Here is a 24424-nt window from a genome sequence, read left to right as displayed (position 1 = left end):
GGCAATATGTTGTACCTAGACAGTTCTTAACTCTAATCTGAATTTCCTTGTTTTTGCAGACTCTCAATGTTGTTGTATCACTGACTTTCTTTAATGTTGAGAAATGGTGGGCAAGAGATTTAAATTTCAGAACCCTTTTTTTTTTTTTTTTGGCTGATTCATTCTAAATTCTGTGTTGCAACTTCTACCTAAGAAGCTGTGCAAAATCCTGCCAAAAGATTTTACAATGTGATGTACCCTAAGACCAGGGTGGATTTGATTTAAATCATGATTTAAATCATTAGTCAGGAAGACTCGATTTAATCATGGATTTCTACATAAAAGTGCATTCTTGTTGGTTGTTATAACCTTAATACATATTCTTCACAACTCGGAGATGGATATATTTCATTTTTAGAAGGTACACACTATACATTTTTAAACAGTGATTTATTTTGAAAACTTTTCAGATTAGTTTTACGGCTATATCAGAAAATGAATGGTTGGTTGGTTATTTCATTTACCAAAGGTAATTGAAGCAGATAGTTCACCTCCCAATGACTTCATAAATATCTCCAATTCAACAGGTTAATCATTAATATTTGGAGGATTTTCTTACCATGCTGTATTGGGAGGAGAACATCACCAGACAGACATTTAAATTATTTTTATTTAACAACAACGTTACGTATTTTGGATTTTTTTCTTCAACAGCAAACATATAATATTTTAACAAAACAAGCATATGTCCCTCACTTCTCACATTTATCTCCAGACTTCTTCTCCTTGTCTAGATCTATTCCGCCCCCAACAATCTTCTATTCATTGAACTTTTTGAAACTTTGCACTTTTAGAGAGAGGTAAGGGATTGACTCTGTGTACACAAATTTGCAGAGGGACAATAGAGTTGAGGTCTGTTATTTCTCACCTCTATATATTTATTTATTTATTTTAAAAGGGTTTTTTTTGTTTGTTTGTTTGTTTTTACATTGTTAACAAGCATGTTACCTCTGGAGACACAAATCCACAGTTTGAGAACTGCAAAACTAAGCATCTCTGATGGTACCTTCTAGACTGAGTCCCATTGGGTAGATAGAAAGATTAACCTAAATAATCTATACAAAAGCCTGTGGAACCCCATAAGATTGGGTCCCTAATCCATGAACTGTTGGAACTCATTTATGAAACTTTTCTTAAACATTACATGAATATATTGTCTCATACTATAGAACTAGAATTTATAATCCCTATTCCATGATGAGATATCTTTGAGCTATAATGTATCTTAATTAAAACTATCTTTAGATAGGCTTTTTCCTCAAAAAGCATTTTATCAAAAAATCCGATTTAAATTAAAAAAAATCTTGATTTTTTTTTTTAATCATTAATTTTTATCCACCCTGCCTAAGATGCAGTATGGGATCTTTTGTTCACAGTTCCATAGAAAGCTATTCAGTAAACTGATAAGTCAGGTGTGTTTTATTTGCTGTAATAGTCTATTTGAGCTAATTGAAATGATTGGAGAAATCCACCTGGGTTAACTTTTATTTTGCTGACAACAATCAGCTCTTTTTCACTGAGACATAGTAGTATTCATTCTTTCCTTCTCCATTAAAGTCCCTCCTTAATATGCCCTTCAGCAAAGCCATTCAAGGATCCAAATAAGTTATTTAAAAATCTAAGCACTTTGTGATTGGACCTTTATTTGCCAGAATGTTCGGTTTGAACCATATGATCTAACTTAGAATTTAAGCTCCCTGAGGTAGAGCTATCGTTCCTGTTTTGAACAGCACCCAAGCATATCAGCACTGAAATAATGTGGATGGGAGGCTCAGATATCACAAAATCCTCATCTTGGACAGCAGAGCAAATTGTGCTAACTCTTTCCTCTTCCTTTTCAGATGCCCTCTGAAGACTCTACAGAAATGTGAAATTGCTCTGGAGAAGCTCAAGAATGACATGGCTGTGGTAAGCAATGGGTTTACTTTTCATCTTACTGGAGAGTTAGGCTGGCAGTGAATTCCACAGAGGGCACCAGTTTGGCAGAAATTTCCCATCTCTTTGTGTTCACAGTGCTGGACTGAGCAAATAAACAGAAAACTGGTTAAACACTGGGCCATTCACCAGGCGTGTCCTTGTGCACACCTCTTAAAAATTATTCTGCTTACTGAACTGTCAGGTATTCGTGCCTTGTACAAGCACCTAGGAATGATCCTTGTTCTTGTCTTTAGCAGATGTCACCAAGACAGGATTTCTACATGAAAGATACTGACAGTGTCGATTTTGTTTACTATGGGTTTATCTACATGGGGACAGTCAGAAAAATTAATCCCAATTACTTAAAGGTGTGAATGCAAAAATAGATCAGTTAAACTGCATTAAACCCCTGTATGGACACTCTCGTTCAGAATTTAAGTGGTCTTAATTTCATTTAGCTTAATTCGATTAATTCTGAATGAGTGTACCCATGTAGTGGTTTAATGCAGTTTAACCAATCTATTTCAAATTCACAGTTAGTTCATTTAGATTTACTTTACTGCTAGTATACGCAGGGATGCTCAGGAAGTGTTTCTAGAGTAGCACAAAACAGAGGTTAGAGGAATGCGAAGTATTCTTAAATGTATTAGAAATACTGTAGTGAAAGTTTGCATAATGAGTAATATAACAAGGTGTCTTGTAAGGACTCTCTTTGTGACTGATAGCACATAAAATAAGATGTGCTTCTTTGTGCTTTAGCCCACGCCTCCACCTCCACCAGTGCCCCCTACCAAACAGCAGTACTTGTGCCAGCCACTTTTGGATGCTGTCTTGGCAAACATTCGTTCACCAGTCTTCAACCATTCCCTCTACCGTACCTTTGTGCCAGCTATGACTGCGATACATGGCCCTCCAATCACGTATGTATCTTTGCCCTGCTGTCTGACTACTTAAGAGAAGTTAATCATTTGGTTGAAATGTTGGAAGGATGGGCTGCGGTGATGGATATATGCATGCTTCCTTCTCATCTGTAAAGTACTTGAGAAATCAACTTAGTTTGAAAAATGTGGAGTTGGCATAACATGGTGCCCACTCTGAGTCCTTTTGTGGATGTATTTTACGCAGGGCCCAGATGGCTTCCCCTCGAAAGCGTAAATATGAAGAGGATGAAAGGCAGACCATACCAAATGTATTACAAGGGGAAGTCGCAAGATTAAATCCTAAATTCCTGGTGAATCTGGATCCCTCCCATTGCAGTAATAATGGCACAGTCCACCTCATATGCAAGCTAGGTAAGCTAAGAAGAAATGAAGACTGTTTTCAAGAGGTGTTGATTTTTTCCCCCCCTGTGAATATGTACAGCTGTAAATCTTGCCAGCCTATAATTTCATCATGGTTTTTCTTTAGCTTGCCAGAGTTGTGGTAATGCATAATGTGCTATCCTGCAGAGCTTGGTTCAGGAGCAGCCTCAGGATGTACCCCAGAACAAGTAGCTAGATATTTAATCCACTTGCAGCTTTTTTAGAAAGTGGGGAAATGATCTTTCTAAAGCTAAATTATCCTGTGTTCTTCTGCATCCCCCATCCCCAGTATCATGGTGTTGACACTAAAAGAAGGCAGTATTTTAGGCTAGTCTCTGAATAAAATGCTGCTTTTTTAAACTGAAATATTAGCAGTTTTTGTAGCTCCATGTGTGCATTTAATTGGTTCCCTAAATTGGGATCCAAGCAAACTCTCCAGGTCATCTGAATTCCTGATAGTATGAAGTGGCCTATTTATAAACATATCTACATTTCTCTCTCCTTGTATTTCAAGAAACTTGCTATTTGGGATGTGAGAAATAAATTGGACTTGTAGGGAATTGTTGCCAGTGTGGAAGAATCCCAAGAGTGAAACAGTACAACTGGATCTTGTTAGATTTCCTCTCCACAGATGAAAAATCCTGCCTCTTGCACTGATGGGTGCAGTTTGCTGCTGATAATTCCTCACCCTTGGCTCAAGCTCCACTGGTGTTAGAAAATGGTTTAATGCCTAGTGTAGTCAGGACAAAAGTTTTCACCACCCTAAAACATGGTATTGGGACATAGAGGAACTGGATCTGTCTAATTGTATTGAAAATGTCTTTCCCAGCTGCACCAGCAGTTGTCACAGCTGGTGGTGTGAGTGGGGAAGTGTGTGTAAGTCTTTGCCCTTCTCTCTCAACCAAGCAAGATTGGAGTATACCTTCATGTGAACTTGTTTTGCCTTTGGACAGAAAAATGTAAAGTGGGTTCATTTTAGTGTGTACCGGACAAAACATGGGAATGCTCTGGTCCTGGCTTACATGTGTAGTAGGAACAGTGCCTAGACATTTCGTATTTAGGAAACCAAACTCAAATGAAGTACACCTCATGAAAGACTGAGACTGGTGAGATGTGTGGGGTGTGTTGTGGAGCTGGGAGTTCCAGGTTGCGCTTCCAGCAAGCAGAGGCCATTTTTAAAGTGAGCTTTTCAGAAATGAAGACTCATAGCCTTGGTTCCATTCAAGATTAGATCTAGTCCCTCCCTGTCCACTCCAGTATATAATGTATAGACATAGGGAAAACACCACGCAAGACATACTTTGATGCCCTGATGGAAAATATCTTTTGTTAAAGTAAATGTGTTTGAATTCTAGATGACAAGAACCTTCCAAATGTCCCGCCACTACAGCTCAGTGTTCCAGCTGACTATCCAGATCAGAGCCCTCTGTGGATAGACAACTCTCGACAATATGGTATGGGGACAATAGGATGGCATCACTTTAAAAAGTGGGGGATCAATATGTGATATTCAGTTGTTGTGCAACTGTGTTTATCTGGGCTGTCTCCTTTTTCTTTTCCAGCAGCCAATCCCTTCTTGCAGTCAGTGTATCAGTACATGACATCAAAATTGCTGCAACTTCCAGACAAGCATTCAGTCACAGCACTCTTAAACACCTGGGCACAAAGTATCCGTCAAGCCTGCCTCTCTGCTGCATAACTTCCTTCCCTTGTGAAATCATGAAGCAAAGAAATTGGGTCTCGACAGCTGGCCTCTCCCATGGCCACTGGAAGAATCACAGGCATTTTGGGAGGGAACTTCAGAAGAAAAAGCCTTATACTGTTTTGTTTCTAGGTGCCAGGTTCAATAGGGAACCTGGTGTTAGATTTAGATTTCATGCTTTTATCTTCTGCCTTTGTGGACTTTGCCAGCATTTTCACATATACAGAACATGTATATATGGTTCTTGAGACTGATGTATTAGGAGGGGCTTTTATTGTCTTCTTAGAGAAGAAATTATTTGTAGACTTCCATCAGGGAGTCTGAATGGTATAGAAAGGAGAGGGGAGAATGTCCTAATTTGCTTCAGACTTTGCCTGATGCCAGTATTCCTCACACTCTGTATGTTGTGTGACTTGATATTGCCCCAAGAATAAATTAGCTGCAGCTAGAATGTGCTCACAAACTTCCCTATGGTTGCAGGAGTCTGGTAATTTAATTTGGAGAAAGGGGAGAAATCGGGGCCTTTTTAGGGCATCCCTAATGCGTCAGATTAATCTGAATAATTATGTTTAGGAGGAAAACCAACCATAGGAAAAATTTTATAGCTTATTTTAAACACTACTTTGTATAAACGGTTTTTGGTTAGCACGGACCATGCATTTCTCACTCTTAGAAAGTTGGATGATCTGAAGGAGGGGTATTCAGTGTGCATGCTGACTGATTTCCCTGTGAGCTCCAAGTGTGTGTGCAGGGAAAATCAATTGATTGACTCATAGCAGCACTGTAAATGAATCCAGCAGGCTGCAGCTACTTATCTGCATTTATATTTACCAGGGGAATTGCATCTTACCTGGCATTTCTCTTGGGTGTTGGCTTCCCTGGGGAGTGATGCAACTCATGGGAAGTGTTTGCATATCCCACTCGCATCTCTTTGTTTAAAAAAACTGAACACAGCTCAGGTCTAAGACTGACAATTGACCTTACGTGCCTTGGGCACTGAGGGACACCCAACTGTAAAAGTATTACTGGTCATCTCAGTTAGGATCACAAGACTGATGGCAGCTGCTGTGTTGTGAGGCAATGCGAATAAAGTAACTGGTTCCATACACAGTGTGATTACATTTCAGTTTGCCCTATCTTTGTAGTTCATTCACTCTCAATTCCTGCGTGTAAGGGAATTTCAAAGTCTCAAGTATTTCCATCACACCCTGCTCCATCCCCCAGTATTGTGCAACAGTCCCTGACAAGTAGCTGGACTCTTACAGTGGTGTCAAGAAATTGCTGTGACCTCTGTAAATCTGTGTGGTGTCATCAGTTTTAGGATGTTTTAAAATGTGGGTACTTAGTAAGCACTGATTGAGGCAGCCGAGTGGTATCAATATTTTGTACATGAACTAATGCATTATCTGTTTGTTTTATCGTAATAAATTTATTATTATTCCTGTGTTTGAAACTAACCTACTATCATTCCAATGTTAGTCCTTGGGCAACAGCTCTGCAGTGACCAAAGGCCGATGCCTACTTCATATGTCCTATTGGGAGCTGAAATCTCTGCACCCAGAAGTGAGGGAGGAAAAATTGCATATGGCGTTACATTAGTTGTCCCATGCTGCAGAATAGCAGCCAAGTTCACCATCAACTGGAGGAGAGGTTCAAAAGATTGCTAAGGGAAATGTTATATAGAGGTGAAAGATTTTTTAATTTAGATCTTTACTAACTTAATACCATGAGATGGGTGTCCAGGTGCTTTTGTAAAATGGGTTAGTGGACAGCTGTTCATATCATAAAAGCCAACATCTCAGTTTGTTTCCCTGTTGCACAGTCAGGTGAGAAGACAAGAATGAACACACACACTCATTTTTAGATATTTTTAAGGAGCCTATCACTGTGATGTTGACAATCGTAGGTCTGCTCCATTGGGGATAAGGTTGTGATGCATATCAGCAGCCTGGTTTGGGAATCTTGCATACTTGCTGTACACACAATATTTGTTTTCAGAGCAGTCAACCCACTATGTTGCCATGAGTTGAATGGAAACTAGCCCATAGCAAAGATGAAACAATGGAATGTTATAGATTCTGAGTAAAAAGTGTGCAGCTAGAGCAGAGTAATATCTGACTCCCCCCCATAGTTTCAACTGCCCCTTTGCTGCTGATCAGTCCTATACCCGCATCAAAAAAAAAATTCTGATAAGACTACTGTAAATTCAGCTCAGTTCCCATCTAACAGCTCTGCAGAGCTGTGAAATCTTGTCCTGCCAGGTAACATGATGTAACATGTGGCTTCCAGCCTTTCCACTGATGCATTAGCAGTAATCTAGTGTTATCTGTAAAACTGTGCAGCCCATACCTGCATAAAAATAAATGTATGCTGCTTTAAAATCTCTGCCAAACTAAAGTAGTTTGTGGGATACTGCATTGACATGCTTAAAAGTGATAAGCATCCAATTTCCTAAACAGTAATCTCTTACAGGCTTTCATCATTAAGTTAACTCACAAAATAAACATCCTGAAGGAATAAGGGGAGTCGTACCCATGAAAATCATTGAAGGAATGAAGCAAAGCTGCAACAATAGAAGCGTAAGCTCTTTGTTCCTGAATAGAAGACACGGTGATTTCATAATTAATTTTTACTTGAAGTGGGGAGATAATAGCAGCAAACCAATTTATGTTGAAACTACAATGTAAACTCAAACATATACTGGGAGTGCTGTAGCTACTGGAACACTTTTAAGGAGAAATCTGGAATGCAGTTGCTGAACAACCAGACTAAAGCACAGTGCGACGAAGACGGCTTCTTTGAATAGCTTGAGTTCTCTTCTGTCTCTCAGCAAAACTGTTTCCCAGTGTTTGCTTCAGTGCTGGCAGAACTGCCCTTTCAGCAGCTGGCAGTGGAGTTAAAATCAAACTGGAGATAAGAGTTGGAGAGAGGAATGATCAGTAATGTGATGATTTTAAATCACTTTCTCTTTACCAAGGTCTACTGGATTAGGGTCACCCTCCACATTAGTCACCCCAGTGATTCTACAGGATGGATGAACTACCCTCCGCAATGCTGTGTCCCACTGATTTAAATTTCTTAAGTAAGAACTCTCCCTAGCCTTCAGAGTGCTTAAATTATTTTTCTAGTAAAGTGAGGAAAAGAGATGGCTTTCAGTACAGTTTCATGGGATGGGAGTGTGTGTGGGGCCCTTCTGCTAGTGAGTACCCCTGTCACCATTAGGAGGCATAGCAGCTTTTTTGATGAGTCCTTCTGCTAGACATAGTTCCCCATCTGTAAAATGAAGGTATTGATACTGACTTTTGTAAAACGCTTTGAGATCAACAGATGAAAAGCGCTATGTGTGAGAGAGAGAGAGATTATTTTAAGTGTGAATGGCTCATTACCTGCCAAATTCCAAGTTCAGGATTCTGTTTTCCTGTAACACTGAGTGCATGAAGCTGGGTTTCTTCCTTTGCTTTGACTAGCTGAAAGCACATGTTATAGGAGAGACTAGTCCTGTCTTCAGGGGTCTAATAAGCAGCTAAAGGAGGGACCTGATTTTTTTTCAGTACCAAAAAACCCCACAACTTCCCTGTTTCATGAAAGAAGTGAGATCCTACAATTTAACATGCAGAAGAACCTTAATAAACATTGTTCACTTCAACTTTTAAAGGGACATAGCTGTATCTGTCACCTGTGTTTTTTAAATAGTGTTTGAGTTGTGCTTGCAGCATCTGCATGAAAAGATGTATTAAGGGTGGAGAGTTCAGAATTTTATTCCTCCTATTATCTCATAGGTGGGGAACTTTGTTAATTGGCTCTGTTATCTTGACAGCATCTTGGAATGGAGAAAGCCCATGCACAGGATGAGTCCTGGGCTGAGCTATTGTCTTCATAAAAGGGCCTGTATGACTTATTGTATACTTGTTTCTGTGTACTTTGAAGATGGCAATAATCATAGTCTAACCTAGTGATTTCTTTTCTTGTTCAAATGACTGGGTAAGATCAGAATATTGCTTTCCTATTTCCCTTTCATGCAATCCTTAAAAAATAGAGTACTGCTTTTAAATCCCACTGCAATCTAAAATTCAAATTGCTGTGTGACTGATTCCTCAGTGACAATGGAAAAGTTACGTGTGTGTAATCTCATTATGGGTAGAACTTGGCCTTCCATTCGAATTTTAGCAAATAATTCTGAGGTGGGAGCCAGAAAAGAATCTTAATCCATTCTTCCTTCAGCACTGCAGAGCTAACACAGCTAATGGGAGTAAAATGTTATTAGCATACGACTCTGAAAATACAAAAGGAAGGTCTGAGTGAAGATGATGACTTGCTATTTTGCACAGTGGAACCACACTTTGTCCTGCCTCCTTGGGAGAGGTTTTTGTTGCCTCTGACTTCGCATACCTATAGGATGTTGCTGAGCTCTGTGATCCTCAGAGAAAAGTGAGTGTCCCTTGGGACTACATCAGCATCAGATGTTTGACAAAGAAGCCCCATGAGGCAATACAGTTCCTATTACCTGAGTCCTGGGTGTAGAACTCTAAAAAGGGGGCTCGTAGTGTGAACATGCAAAAGCAACCCTCAAAGAATTAGTGATTAAAACACTGGCTTATTTTCAGTGCCCTACTATAGCCACAGGGGATGCTGCACAGATAGCTGCAGTGATCTCTTCTGAAATCTGACTATCTCCTGAGCAGGGCATATGGATTGATCTTTAGGCAATCATGACCTTAAGAAGTGGGGAGAGTCTTGTGGCTGATAATGTTGAAGGTGAAAGATTGGCGGGGGGGGGGGGGGGAGGGGAGAGAACCAATAATAGGCTTGTTTTTAACTTTATGATGTAATAATTGCTAAAGGCATCACATGCTTGACTCAAGAGCTGATTATATTATAGGTGTAACTAGCATGGCTTTTTCATGAAGTGTCTTAAGCTTTAAAGAAAGTATAAGTACTTACCATTTCTTAGATGTACCTTTTAGCATTTTGGGTAATCGTGAAACTTCTTGATTCCTAAATCAAAAAATATTTGCAGATATGATACCTTGGCTACTTCACTCTGTAGCATAGTAGCAGAGCATTGATGGATTGTGCTGGCCCTGTGTAACTTGGATTTGAAAATAACGTAATAAATCTTGCATGTGAACATTGAGAATAGGAGAAGCTGCACCACAGCATCTGGACAGGGCAGTCATATGGAGTGATCTAGCTCATGTGATAAGCTGGGCCCATTCAATCAAAATGCACCTTAACGCAGCCAAATGCATGGTTATACATCTAGGAACAAAGAATGTAAGCCATACCTATGGGGATTGTATCCTAGAAAGCAATTGCTCTGAAAAGGATTTAGGGGTCATGCAATTCAACATGGGGTCCCAGTGCGATCTTTGGATGTATAAACAGGGGAGCAGTAAGCAGGAATGCCTCTGTAAATGGCATTGATGAGACATACTGGCATAGTATGTATAGTTCTGGTGTCCGTGAAATTGGAGGGAGTGCAGGAAGGAGCCACAAAAATGATTAGAGAGCTGGAGAAAATGAGAGATTTAAAGAGTTTAGCTGTTTAGCTTCTCAAAAAGACTGAAGTGACTTGATTACAGTGTATAAATACCTTCACACAAAAAATACCAGCTAGTAAAGGGCTCTTTCATTTAGCAGAGAAAGGCAGAACAAGAACCAAGGGCTGGAAGCTGAAGTCAGACACATTTTGTAACAGTGAGGATGATTTAACCATTGGAACCAACTACCAAGGGAAGTGGTGGATTCTCCATGTGTTGATGCCTTTCTGGAAGACATGTTTTAGTCAAACAAGGTATTGGGTTTAACATAGGGGTAACATGGTGAAGTTTAATGGTCTCTGGTATTCAGATCAGGCTAGTTGATCTTTTGGTACCTTCTGAATCTGCACCCCTTGTTAGTTGGCTGCTCCAAATGCTACTCTAACAGACCTACTATCCTTCTAGAGTCTAACTGGAGAACAGTTGTGGGACTAGTACAGGAGGTGGGTAAAAGGTAAGGGAAATCTGTGTAACCCATGATCTTTTTTTTGTTGCCCTTGTAATCTCTTGTTCGTTGTCTAAACGGCAACAGCTCCTGCCCTGAAGAGCTTACAATGTATTTGTATACCACCTACAACAATATAGCCATAAACCCAAATGGGGTCTGTAAACAGTACCACACTATAAATAAAATCATATTCCTTAAAATAAACATAACCCATCAAACCATATAGTCCCTCTGAATCTTTCAGAAATGGGCATACGTGGAAGGGTCTGACTTTCAGTTGGATTGAGTAGATTCTGTTAACCATGTGTCTCAACTCCTTCTAGGCTGATAGCTTAAATGAATGCAAGTGCTCTGAAAGAACAAACTGACAACGCTGTCTACCTGCACCCTAAGTTTATGGACACTTATCTCCAGTTCGGTTAGTGCTGTTAACAGCTGTGTACAGTAGTCTTGTTATAATATAGGATTTGGCCCCTTGTGTGTAGATGTATATTAAGTCATGTCATATTTAAATCCTCTCAACTCACATTAACAGATTGCATTCTGGAAAGTTTGAGAGGGATAGAGGTGGCTCAAAGATAACTTTCCCTTGTGATTTAAGGAAGGAAGCCATACAAAGTCAAAGCTCGCTAATGGCCTCTATCTAAGCACCTTGCATATGGGCTCTATTCTGCAAATTCACTCCAATACAAAGCAGAAAGGGAACTAGCGAACTCGACTAGAATCTAATAGCTTAGCCTTGAACCATAACTCAGAACAGCTTACCCAATCTGGCTGGCTAGCAGATAATCTTCAGGAATCCTTTTGTTCTTGTGGATGTCCTCCAGATACGATTTCAAATACATCAGCTGAAGGACAGAGAGGAGAAAATAACCTTTCTGCTTGCCTCTGAAAATCTATTTCCTAGATCACCACAAACTTACTGCATTTTAAAAGCTGTGAATAAAGTAGACTGACTGAGCTGGGGTCAACAGCCTCACCTCTTGTGCCTGCATGTGGTTGATGTTCCATAGCTGGTGAATGACAATCTCACACTCTTCCAGTGTAGGTGGTTTCCGGATGTGGGAGGGGAGGACACTCACCAGGAAAGGGTTGGAGGAGGCTGGTGGTACCTGAGCTTGCCCAGATTTAATCTGGCATGGCAGTGAAAGTACTGGAGATGTAATTTTATCAGAGACTTCTCTGTCCTCTCTAGAAGATTGATCACAATTAAGGAATAAAAGAATCACAAGGGAAATGGATTAAATGTCTAAATATTTATTGTATTTACCTCACCAAAACATTTATCAAACATTTATTAAGACTCTCTAGAGCGAGGTATTAGATAGGTATTATACTTATTTCACAAGTGGGAAATGAAGGAAACATGGCAGGTCCAGGAGTCTTAACTCTACAGGATCACATCCTTCGCTGTAGCTAAACTACTACTTTGTGTATCCTCTGTCTCGAATGGTGCACGGCAGTACACTTTACGCCTGAGTTTTTCCTTGGAATCAATTTGCACTTCTGTCTATGCCCACTACAATACACAGACACCTCAATTGAAGACTTTATTCCGTAAGAGCTTCCTAAGTACCACTGCTAGAATCAGTTGCTCACTAATTTATTCCTGCATGTGCACCATCAGTGGGCTCCACATGGTCAAAGACTCAAAAAAGAACACACTTACAACCCAGAAACCTCAAATGAGCTGCCTACAATTGCTGTATGCTGATAGCTTGCTCATACCTAGAAAGAACCTCCTCTTGTGGCTTCTCCACCTTTGGACGGGGAGGCTCTGGTTCCCCTTGTACCACAGTGACCACCTGTTCTTCTGTATTCAGTTTTTGCTTTTTGGGCTGGTCCATCTGCTGCCTGTTTGTCAGTGAATACCTAGAGCCTGCAGCAGCTGTTAGACAAAAATATGAAGGGGAGAGGGAAGAAGGGAGGGGGCATGTGTGTGCACATATCACAGGCCAGAGACCTAACAGCTTGCAGATACAAGCTTTAAGTACCCACATCTCCACAGCAGTTCAGGGTATTCCATGCTCTCTTATGGCTTTATTTTGTGAGCAATTGAACAGCTTCATTGTAGTTTAGCTTATTTTAATCCTTTAACACTTAGTGTCAAGGAATCCTATTTTACTATGTTAGCACTAACAACCGTAAATTAGAAGCAACCCAAACTTAGGCTTTGCTCTCCCAATTTCTTAGCAACTCAGTCATAATGTAAAAGGGATTATAAATGTGTGTGTAAGCACACATGATCCAAATAAGAGAAAAACAGGTATACTAGGACTCCTGATCATCATCAAGAGCCTTAAGAAGAGAGATTTAAAACAAATCTTAGAGGGATTCAGACTTTTACATTGTTTCCCGTTTCTATATCTAGGCCTAGATATTTTCATTTAATAATTTATCTTCCCCTCCTTCTCTACTATATCCAGTTACTAGTCCTGCTACCCCTAAAGTTAAATCTTGCAGTTTTAAGCTATCTTACCTGCTGAACCTTGCCTTGAAAGGAACTTGTCAGACAAGGTGGGAGTTAAATTATCACCTGCAAAGAAGAATAAGTGATGAATTGGGTATTATGATCATAGAACTGACCAGCGAAGAGGCTATATTATCCTCAGTTTAGAATAGGAAACACAGGTAAACTATTTATTTAAAGTCTGCAGAGCCAAGGCGCTCTACATGCAGGATTGCTGAGAGCAACCTGCAATGTAACTGTTTCCCATAGCACCAGAACGGCTGCTTGGTTTAACCAGTGGGAGTGTTTTCTGCACTCAGCATGGAACACAATATGAGCATGAAGACCTGGATAAAATCACTGAAGATTGATCTGTAAAAGGGAGGGATGCTCAGGGGCAAGGTTAAGCAACTAGGAACATTGAAGACTGACTGCTACTTATTGGTGGAGTTTGTTCATCCTTGGTCACAGTAGTTGGCTATTGCAAGGTACTCCTGGGCTCCTGACTGCACTTGTATACCTAGGTAGCAGTGGTGGTTCATACAGTTATCTGCAGTTAACTTAGAGGCTGCAGCCTTTCTTTACTAAAGCTGATCTCACTATGATCAGCCATGTCTTTTGTCCCCTCTCATCTGGACAACTTCCATCTACTACTTTGGCATACCTTGGAAGCTTTGGCTAAAGCAGAATGTGAGATATCCTATCTGCTTACGTGTGAATCAGCAGGAGCATATTAACGTGCAGTGAAATACACCAGTCCCCGTCTGCTTCTGAATGAAGTTCAACATGTTTTCATCTATAAAGGTTCCGGACAAAGATTTTCTAGACATAGGTCCAGCCTTTAAAGTCCTCCAGATGAATGTTGAAGGGTTGTCTGCTGCCAAGCAGGAACTTATTGGTGTTCTGGCAAAGGAAGTTCTAGCTGACATTTGTTTACAAGAAAATCTCATCATGCTGAATGAAGCACATTGGTTTAAGATAATTGGTTTCAATGTTGTCACAGTCTTCATGCAAAACATGGTCGAGCCACGTACACCCATAGTGATATATCAGATGTTGTCCATGTTGAATATTCACCTTTTTGTGACACAATTAAAGTCAGTGGGTTTCAAATCACAAATGTACAAGCCACTGGGTGCAACATGGACTCCACATGTTCTCCCAAGGCTTAAGCATGCGGGCGTGTATGTTGGTGACTTTAATAGTCATCTCAGCAAGTGGGGTTATGCAATTGCAGACCCAAACGGTGAACAACTGTTGGGAGTGGGCAACAAATAATGATCTCGCACCGGTCCATGATCCTAAGCAGTATGGTATCTTCCATTCAATATGCTGGAATAGGGACTACTGCCCAGACCTGTGCTGGGTCACATCATTTGCCAATCACCCATTAGCCAGCGGCGTGTACTGTACTTAATGATTTTCCACATAGCCAATGCTGTCCTCCGTTGATTCAGATGGGAATGTGTCTTCCATCTGCCAACTATAAGGAGTGTACCAAAGCCTAGATGGAACTTCCGGAAGGCACATTGGGGCTCCTTTACAGAGTACTTAGAATGGAGCGTTGTAACCATCCCATTAACCATCTCCAAGGAGATGCAAACCATTGTTTCTGTTGTGTCCTTTTTAAAGCTGCAAGTGCAACAATTCCACATGGCTTCCAACCAGCGCACATTCCATGTTTGAATGAGGATTGTGCAGACTTGCTGATGCAGTTTGAGCAGTCAGGTGATCCGGAGATTGCAGACCATCTTACAGAATCATTGGATGCCACTCGCTGGACTCAAAGAGAGAAAGCGACAGTGGTGCTTGACTTTACGTGGTCAAGTCAGAAGAGCTGGAGTTTAATTTGTTGACTAGGTGCAGCTCAAATACCCATGTACAAAAAGCAGGCCAGCAGTTACTCCAAACCAGATTGCCAGTCATCTGTTGAAGGTTGCCAAAGCTCCTGTTGACAGAGTTGTCAAACGCCAGGTACATGACAAATGGCAACATTTCCTAAGAAATTTCCTGATCACTCTCATAGTGTGTATGGTAACACACATTGTTTCATGTTCTGTGTGTGTGTATATATATCTTCCTACTGTATTTTCCACTACATGCATCCGATGAAGTGGGCTGTAGCCCACGAAAGCTTATGCTCAAATAAATTTGTTAGTCTCTACGGTGCCACAAGTACTCCTGTTCTATTTCCTAAGAAGTAATCCTGCCGATAGTAGGATGGAGCCATTCACTAGTCTGGAATTAAAGAAAGTGCTGAATGATTTAAAAACCGGTTCAGCTCCTGCATATGATAGATTGCACCTGAATTTATGAAAACATCTGGGTCCTCACGCTCAGGAATGGCTTGTTCAGTTTTTCAACAGACTTCTGCGGGAATCCAGACTGCCTAGAATCTGGCGCCAAGTGAACATCATTGCCTTGCTGTAACCTGGGAAAGATCCACACTTGCCTTCAAGCTACAGACCAATTTCACTTCTGAGCATCTGTTTTAAGGTGCTTGAGTGTCTGATTTCACAAAGAAGGCATATGTGGAAGGCATGCTGGGACCAGAGCAAGCTGTTTTTTGCTGTGGTAATGGTACATGTGATCAAGTGCTGGCACTTACAACATTAATCAAAAATGGCTTCCAACATCAGCTGAAAGACTGTTCAGTTTTTCTTGAACTGACTACGGCATATGATACGGTTTGAACATTGGCCTTTTGGTGAAATTGCCCAGAACTAAGCCAAGATCATCATTGACAGAACAAGGAGCAATGGTCTCAAGTTGCAGTGGGGGAGGTCTAGGTTGGATATTAGGAAACACTATTTCACTAGGAGGGTGGTGAAGCACTGGAATGCGTTACCTAGGGAGGTGGTGGAGTCTCCTTCCTTGGAGGTTTTTAAGGCCCGGCTTGACAAAGCCCTGGCTGGGATGATTTAGTTGGGAATTGGTCCTGCTTTGAGCAGGGGGTTGGACTAGATGACCTCCTGAGGTCCCTTCCAACCCTGATATTCTATGATTCTAAGTTGGTTTGTACGTGCAGTGGCTCTGTTTTTGAGAAATCACTATTTCCATGTGCATATTGGTGATAGAATAAGTACTTGGAGGCACCAGAAGAATGGCCTCCCGCAAGGAACAGTATTATCTCCAACACTATTCAACTTATATTCGAATGACCTACCATATACCGGATCTCGCAAGTTTGTTTATGCAGACGACATATGCCTCGGCACTCAGTCACACTCCTTTGACATACTTGAAAATGTTTTGAATGCAAATATGGCGGCTATGGCCGATTATTGTCATTGGTGGCACCTGATACCAAGTGGAAGTAAGACTGTGTTAAGTTTCTTCCACTTACATCATGCACAAGCGGGCAGACAGCTGAATATAGTTCTCAATGGCCAGCAAATAAAGCATGATTCACACCCGATTCATCTAGGTGTCATGTTGGATAGAACTCTCATATATCAAGATCATCTTACAAAGACAGCAACTAAGGTCAAAATGCGCATTAACCTGCTCGGAAAATTGGCCGGAACAACATGAGGTGCCCAGGCCCAAACATGACGCACGTCAGCCTTGGCACTCTGTTACTTAGCGGTGGAGTACTTCACTCCAGTACGGGCTCACTTGTCTCACACAAAGATGATCAACGTACAACTTAATTCTACTATGCATATTATTTCAGGCACACTTAAATCTTCTCCTCTACCATGGTTACCGGTTCTCTGCAATATTGCTCCACCCAGTTTTCACAGAGAGGAAAGTGTGTAGTAAAGTTCATGATGAAATTGTGTGATATACCATATCTACCATTAACTAACGACTTGTTTAATCCACCACATGGTCATCTGCCCTCATCGCGCCCGCTGTGGATACGTTTACTGGGTGAAGGATTTACAGTAGAGGACGTGTGGTAAGTTTCATAATCCACAGAGAAAGTGACAAATAATTATCTTGTCTCATACCCCAATCAGCGTCAAGTCCGGGTTTGATGTACCACAAAGGCAATGGAGCCTTCTCAACCGGTTTGGTACCAGACATGGAATTTGTGCTGCAGCAGAATTTCGATGGCATTTTAGAGACAGTCCACTATGTCACCGTGGGCAGCCACAAACCATGATACACATTGTTGAGGACTGCAAAATGACTGCAAAATGGAGGTCTTTGTGCCTTGAACATTGTTGATAAGAATGCTGTGGCTTGACTTGACCAGATTGCATACACCAAATAAATAATAATCTATAAAGTGCAACATGCGTTGGGACCCAGCTATTTCCACAAGTGCTGCTTTCCCTACAAACCACCACAGTAACTGAGGTAAGCTAAGGTACTTTCGTTGACATCCTAGATATGTGGTGTTGAAGACGTGGCAGGGTATTTTTATGTGCAGGGTTCCTAACTGTAGAACTTGCTTCCTCTAGCAATCTGCCAGAGTGAGTATTGACCTTCAGAGCATAGCACAAGTGCATAGTGTATTTTAGGTTGAACATTTGATTATGCATCATCTCTGGTGAGGCTTTTCTTATGATAGATTGTGGAGATACAGATCCCTTCGGTCGTCTGGCATGATGGATGCATAAAAGTAATAAATATTCTCCACAAGGATCTGAACTTCGACCTTGCATATCAGTAAAGTTAATGGACTGCATATAGATTTGCCTCATGGGTGAAAGATTCAGTATTGCCGACCCCCAAACATTCTAAAGTTGTAAGTCAAGCCCTAACACATCATGAGATTTTGCAAAATAATAAATTGGGGCTTCTTTTTATTTCCCTTCTGGTTTTTGAGCCTGTAGGGATCCTGTTTACAAGCTGTTCTCTAGAGCTATGAAAGTTAGAAAAATTTTTAATGAAACCAACATTATCATGTAATTACCATTCCAGAAGCCAAAGCTTTAAGGGAAAAAACTATTATGAGATACATTCAATGAATGTTTGTACTTGTGAAAGCTTTGCCAATGTAGCAATATTGTCCAAACTCTCCTGGTAGAGATGCAACTTATATCAGCCATACAGTGCTTTAGCTAGTATATCTTATAAATGTTTGGCGAGCAAAATAAATTATACTGCCAAAAAATGTGTTTGCCAGTATCAGTGCATCTACAGCAGGGCTTTTGTTGTATAAAGGTGTTGCCACCTCCTAACCCTCTTCTCCCCCCCCCCCTCCCACCCTCGCAAAAAAATCACATTTAACTGCTCTTGCTATACTGGCAAAAGTTTCTAGTACAGAGGGGTCCTTAGGGTCTTATCTGTAGAATAATGTGAATGGAAGAGCATTATAGTGCAGGCAAGTACTGTCTCTAAGGTTCTCACGGCTTGCTAATATGCTTCCTAGTTGACCTAACCCACTCAGATTGTAACCTGTCAATCATGCCAACCTATGTGTTGGCTTAGGGCAGACAACTCACATCTCAATCAGAATAATGAAACTCAGGCCACACTTAGCTATTCCATTTTCCCCTACAAATCCATGAAAACTGAATTCTGACATGAAAGCAGCAAGATTGCGTTCACTGTACGCAGTCTTCAGTCACCAGAGAGCTAGAACATTTCTGCATTGCAGAGGGGAGGCGACACTTCCAAGATTCTCTCTCAGGACTGGGAAATAGACAAAGCACCAAGGCCAAATGTCTATTACTAATAAAATTAATGAGGGGAGACAAAGGGACTTCCAGGGAATAAGACACTTACTAGATCATCCTACTTCTAGAACAGTAAAAAGCGGAGCCTACCTTTTACCTGCATCGACTGATTCATTATGAGTTTATAATGAAGCTCTGTAATCAAATGAGAACACAATTTAGTTTGAACTCTCTCTATACCCCCTTAACTTCCCTTTTCCCATTATAGAGTAAAGCTAAGCTTGTCCCTAGAGAATGTCACTCTCATCAGCTTTCAACATTTCTGACACACTGAAAATTTTTTCATTAAAAATGTACAATAAACGTATTGGCTCAGAAAGGGTGAGGGAGTAACCATAATGTGAAACCTAATATTGGGAAGAGGGCAGAGCTTGGAAGTAGAGTTAAAGAAATTATTTCAGTAGTTTTAAGACACGTATGCACACAGAAGTATAGCATAACTCAGGTCACACTGAATGAAACTAGTTTGTGTATTCTGCACAATGAACAAGGATTTATTACTAGCCCAAACATCTAGCTTAGGGGTGGGCAAACTTTTTGGCTCGAGGGCCACAGCTGGGTATAGAAATTGTACGGCGGGCCATGAATGCTCATGAAATTGGGATTGGGGTGTGGGCTCTGGGGTGGGGCCAGAAATGAGTTCAGGGTGCAGGAAGGGGCTCTGGGCTGGGGCGGGGAGGGATGCAGGGGGGTGAGGGCACTGGGGTGTAGGAGGGTGCTCCAGGCTGGGACCAAGGGGTTTGGAGGGCAGGAGGGGGATCAGGGCAGGGGGTTGGGGCGGGGAGGGTGTGACGCAGGGTTGCAGGCTCCGGGTGGTGCTTACCTCAAGCAGCTCCCAGAAGCAGCAGCATGTCCCCCCTCCTGTTCCTACGTGGAGGGGCGGCCAGGCAGCTCTGCTGCACGCTGCCCCAGCCGCAGGCACCACCCCCGCAGCTCCCATTGGCCAGGAACCACGGCCAATGGGAGCTGCAGGGGCGGCACTTGGGGCGGGGACAATGTGTGGAGCAGAGCCCCCTGGCTGGCCCTATGCGTAGGAGCCAAAGGGGGGACATGCTGCTGCTTCCAGGAGCCACCAGAGTGGGGCAAGCCCCAGATGCTGCACCCCAGCATCCGAGGGCCAGATTAAAACGGCTGGTGGGCCGGATGCGGCCCGTAGTTTGCCCACCCCGATCTAGCTACTTTGACCTCTAAAGAATTTACTGATGTTACCATGAATGTAAAGTAATTTTTTGTTGTCCAGGTACAACAAGCTTTGAACTGTTTTGTCAATTTTCTCATGGTTGTATTTCTGGTAAACCAGCTGTGCTCTAAATTAACCAGTCTGTCATACTGACACTTTTTCCTACATCTCTTATTGACAATATACCCCAACCCTGATCTGGAGAAACAATCAACAAGACAGAGGGCACATTCTCTCTACAAAGATTCAGTCGATAGCTTCTCTCAAGGATGACAGGAATGCTAATTTAAATGGTATTTTTGTAATGTGAACACTTGTCCAGTAGAAACTAAACTTTGTGATCACACCAGCTCATTTCAGATGTACTACTATGTATCCATCCCCCGGTAAACTGAAGTGGTGGCCTACTCGGTGTGAAAGACTAATTTCATTGCCTTTCCCCAAGTTATCCAGCCTCCTATGCATTTTCAAGCTTTGGAGTCAGTAACTGACCAGATTTGTCTTTGAGCTTTTGTTAGCCTCACAGTCAAAATCATTAGAATTCCCTTCTTATATCCCCTATTATAGCCTAAGTCAGGTGTAGGCAACCTATGGCACACGTGCCAAAGGCGGCACACAAGCTGATTTTCAGTGGCACTCACACTGCCCGGGTCCTGGCCACCGGTCCAGGGGGCTCTGCGTTTTAATTTAATTTTAAATGAAGTTTCTTAAACATTTTAAAAACCTTATTTACTTTACATACAACAAAGTTTAGTTATATAATATAGATTTATAGAGAGACACCTTCTAAAAATGTTAAAATGTATTACTGGCACGCAAAACCTTAAATCAGAGTGAATAAATGAAGACTCGGCACACTACTTCTGAAAGGTTGCCGACCCCTGGTCTAAGTGTTAGGAAATATTTTCTAACAATTTCAAAACAAAACTCTTGTGAAAAGCACAAGGAACGGTAGGCCTAAGCAAGTGGCATCAGGGACCTCTTTAAAGAGATGACATGGAAGAAGAAATGTGGGGGTATAAAAGCAAAGTTTTGCAGAAGCAAAACCTACATTCATTGTAATTAATTCACAACTTAGCAAGTTTGAGGAAAAAGAGATCAAAGATTACTCGACTTGCAGTGACAACTCTCCAATCTCTCATCTAGTGCTTTCAGAATCTATACAAGGTTGTACATGGAAAGTCAGCTCACCTTTGTTTTCCCTTCTGAGATACTCAATTTCCTCATGAAGCTTCATTAGGGTCTCAGCATGCTGCTGCTGCAGGAACTTCAGGCTTCTCTCCAAATCCATGACTAGTTTATGTGGGTCTTTTTTCCAGACTTCAACAGATTGGGACTGAGAGTGAGGCTGAGGTCCCTGGTTATTCTCGATGCCAAGTTGAAGATGGCTTGATTTATCCAGTCGTCCTACTCTTGACCACTGTGGTAGGTTCCCCAGCGAAGGCAAACTGGTATTATTCATCCTCAAAGGTCCTAATACAAAAGTCGTTTTCAGGCTAGGGTTATGTGGGCAGCCTACAGCTTCTCAGTAAAGTAGCTGAGGAAATGCCACTGAAGTTGAACAAGGGTCAGTGACCATGTTTAATGTGCTTCAGTCTTTATGAGGTCAGGCCCTGTATGTGCCTTGTACCCCTAGCATGCAAATGTGCCTTCACTATGGCATCATGAGTTTGGGGGGGGGTCTCCTCAGGATTTGGCTCTGACACCGGGGCTTGTGTTCACTGTCTCTGACAGAGGGGGTGGACTATGGCTCTGTGTGCCTTTGCCTGGGCCTCTGCTCTACGTAACTTGCCCTCACAGGGGAATGGGGATGGGGCAGGTATCACTGCCCAAAGCCTCCTCGGGGTCACCAGCCATTTCTGCACATGGCCCTCAAATTTACAACTGCCAACCTAGAATGGGGAGGGGAGGAGAGAACAAGAATGTGAGTATAGTCAGCAGGCTGGAACTGGGACCCCCTTTGCACCACACACAGCCCCATCTCAGCCACCTCCTTCCCCCTCCCATCTCAGCCCACCCCACCCCCACCCTGGGCCCAGCCACCCCCACCCCCCTGGGCTCAGCCCCCCAACCCACACACACCCTGGGCCCAGCCACTCCACACACACACACCCTGGGCCCAGCCACTTCGCCCCCCCCCCCCCAGGGTTCAGCCCCCCACCGCACCTCCCCACCCCACACACACCCTGGGCTCAGTCGCCCCCCCTCCAGACATACACGCCCTGGGCCCAGCCCCCCCCCTTCTCTCCCCCCACGCTAAGGCTCAGACACCCCCCGCACCCGTAGCCCCAGGTTCCAACCCACCAGCTCCTCCCCCAAGCCCGCTGGTGGACGTAGCCTCCCCCCACCCTCTCCTCACGGCCCGGGCTGCTCTTTCGGCTCCGCTCTCCTCAGGCCCGGCGCCTGCTGTCAACGTTCCCATGGAGACCGGCGCCCTCCACAGCGCCGGACCGGGCGTCGCCCCTCTCAGAATGGTCTCGTCCGGGGGTGGTATCACCCACCTGGGACAAGGCAGGCACTGGGCTCCTGCTGCCTAACCCGGCTCGGCCCGTTGGGGTGAGGGGGGAGCGGTGGTAGCTGGCGCTGCCCCCCGCCCCCCATGCAAAGCAAGTGCCTGGAGCCGGGGATCCCGGGCGCACGCTCCAGCGGCTCTGCACGGAGAGCTGCCCGCTCCCCTGCTGGAGCAGGGCCCCGGTGGAAGGCAGCTGGGCTGGGGCCCGTTCCTAGCTGTTGAGACAGACTGAGTCTCTTAACTGGCACTCAGGGCCTGGGGCTCGAGGAGAAGGGAGGCGAGGGGCTGCGAGCAGGAGCCCTGCTTTAGCAGAGGAAGGGAGAACCAGCCTCAGCACCTGGCACTGTGGCAGGGGAAGGGCCTAGCAGCACTTGGGAACTAATGCGCCATAGCACATACAACCTCCTGTAGGCATAGACTCGAAGGCCACAAGGGACCAGCAAGATCATCGAGTCTGACCTCCTAAACATTGCAAGCCACAGAACCTCACCCATCCATTCCTGTAGCAGTCCCATAACCTCTGGCTGAGTTACTGAAGTCCTCAAATCTTGATTTAATGACTTCAAGTACAGAGACTCTAGTTCGAACCAGCATGTGACCCACGCTCCACCCTGCAAAGGAAGGTTTTTAAAAAGCCAGGCTCTCTGCCAGTCTGACTTGGGGAAAAATTCCTTCCCATCCCCAAGTATGATGATCAGTTAGAATCTGATGATATGGGCGAGAGCCACCTGCCAGACACCTGGGAAATAATTCTCTGTAGTAAATCAGAGCCCTCCCCCATCTATGGCCATAGGAGATATTTGCTAATAGCCGTTGCAGATGGCCTTATGCCATTATAGGCAATCTCCTCGTACCATCTCCTTCATAAACTTATTAAGCTCAGTCTTAAAATAAGTTAGTTCTGGGATTGCCTTCCAAGGGGGGAGGGGGGAACAGGACACACTTCTCTGATGGTTAGAAACCAATCTTCACTATTGTCTGCCCATTGCATCACTGCTAGCTGCCCTGCCCTCCCCGGCTAAGAATGGCAGTATTTGAGAGCATAGGGATCAATGCTGCCTTGACAGGGAAAAAGACCAGACCTCCCAAAGGTTTTTCCAGGTCAGCTTATGGTGCAAGAAAGTCTACATTTCTTATTCTGCTTTTGCCCTCCAGCTTCGCCTCGTCCGTACCACTTTTAAAGATATGTTGGCGAATTTCATGCTCAGCAGTAAAAGCGCAGTGCTTACACAAAGCTATCTGCACCAGTACTGTGTTAGTCCAAGTCACCTGGTGCAGAAGCCAGCAATCATGTGACGATGTGACAATGGACAAGTGTTATTTATACAGGCTCGTAAGTGGGCAAAATGCTTTACAAATAAAATGAAGTGACAAATCTCTGCCCAAAGGATATTATGTGGTACCTTACATCTCACTACTGGCAAGGTGTATTTAATCCTTTACACCACAAGTGCCACAACTGCACCTGACAGTAGTGTATCTCAGGGGAGAGCAGGTTAAACTAACTGATTCCTTAAACATGTTTTCTGTTTAAACAAAGAAGCTCAATTTACTTTGGTTTAGTTGGTGACCCTTTTCTTTCTAGGAAGGTAGCACATTTATTAAAGAATGAAACTTGAGAGATTTTGAACCCAGGGCTACAAATCAGAGGCCTAAACATACTTCTTTTATGCCATCTACCAGAACAAATTGCAGTACTAGAA

The 24424-nt window shown here is 42.9% G+C and overlaps 2 protein-coding genes across 5 annotated transcripts in view; one reads left to right on the top strand and one right to left on the bottom strand.

The window, feature by feature from the left end:
- The window catches only part of MED15 (mediator complex subunit 15), a 47375-nt gene extending 40972 nt beyond the window's left edge, over positions 1 to 6403 (top strand). For all 4 annotated transcript variants that reach the window (XM_065417516.1, XM_065417515.1, XM_065417514.1 and 1 more), the window contains 5 exons: positions 1881 to 1947; positions 2716 to 2876; positions 3082 to 3248; positions 4613 to 4711; positions 4820 to 6403. In XM_065417516.1, coding sequence (XP_065273588.1) covers positions 1881 to 1947; positions 2716 to 2876; positions 3082 to 3248; positions 4613 to 4711; positions 4820 to 4956 — 631 coding nt within the window. In that variant the 3' untranslated portion in view covers positions 4957 to 6403. The remainder of the gene's footprint in view (positions 1 to 1880; positions 1948 to 2715; positions 2877 to 3081; positions 3249 to 4612; positions 4712 to 4819) is intronic.
- A 1324-nt stretch (positions 6404 to 7727) lies between these two features.
- CCDC74B (coiled-coil domain containing 74B) lies at positions 7728 to 21671 on the bottom strand. Its single transcript, XM_065418034.1, has 8 exons — positions 21401 to 21671; positions 19120 to 19164; positions 13427 to 13483; positions 12676 to 12835; positions 11928 to 12138; positions 11713 to 11795; positions 9901 to 9954; positions 7728 to 7866 (listed from the first exon to the last, which is right to left on the bottom strand). Exons 1-8 carry the CDS (start codon positions 21669 to 21671, stop codon positions 7728 to 7730), a joined length of 1020 nt encoding a protein of 339 aa, XP_065274106.1.
- Between the last annotated feature and the right edge of the window lie 2753 nt (positions 21672 to 24424).

This window comes from Emys orbicularis, chromosome 16 (genome assembly GCF_028017835.1).
Source record: "Emys orbicularis isolate rEmyOrb1 chromosome 16, rEmyOrb1.hap1, whole genome shotgun sequence".
Lineage (NCBI taxonomy): Eukaryota > Metazoa > Chordata > Testudines > Emydidae > Emys > Emys orbicularis.
The sequence above is the reverse complement of the archived record's forward strand: the minus strand, read 5'-3'. Positions and strand labels throughout refer to the sequence as shown.

What these genes read in the sequence shown, in the direction of transcription:
- CCDC74B (XM_065418034.1), bottom strand. Translation starts at nt 21,671, where the DNA reads ATGAATAATACCAGTTTGCCTTCGCTGGGGAACCTACCACAGTGGTCA. An exon ending in TCTCAGAAGGGAAAACAAAG is followed by an intron (nt 19,165 to 21,400) that starts GTGAGCTGACTT and finishes ATTTGATTACAG; the next exon opens with AGCTTCATTATAAACTCATA. An exon ending in TTCAAGGCAAGGTTCAGCAG is followed by an intron (nt 12,836 to 13,426) that starts GTAAGATAGCTT and finishes TTTGTCTAACAG; the next exon opens with CTGCTGCAGGCTCTAGGTAT.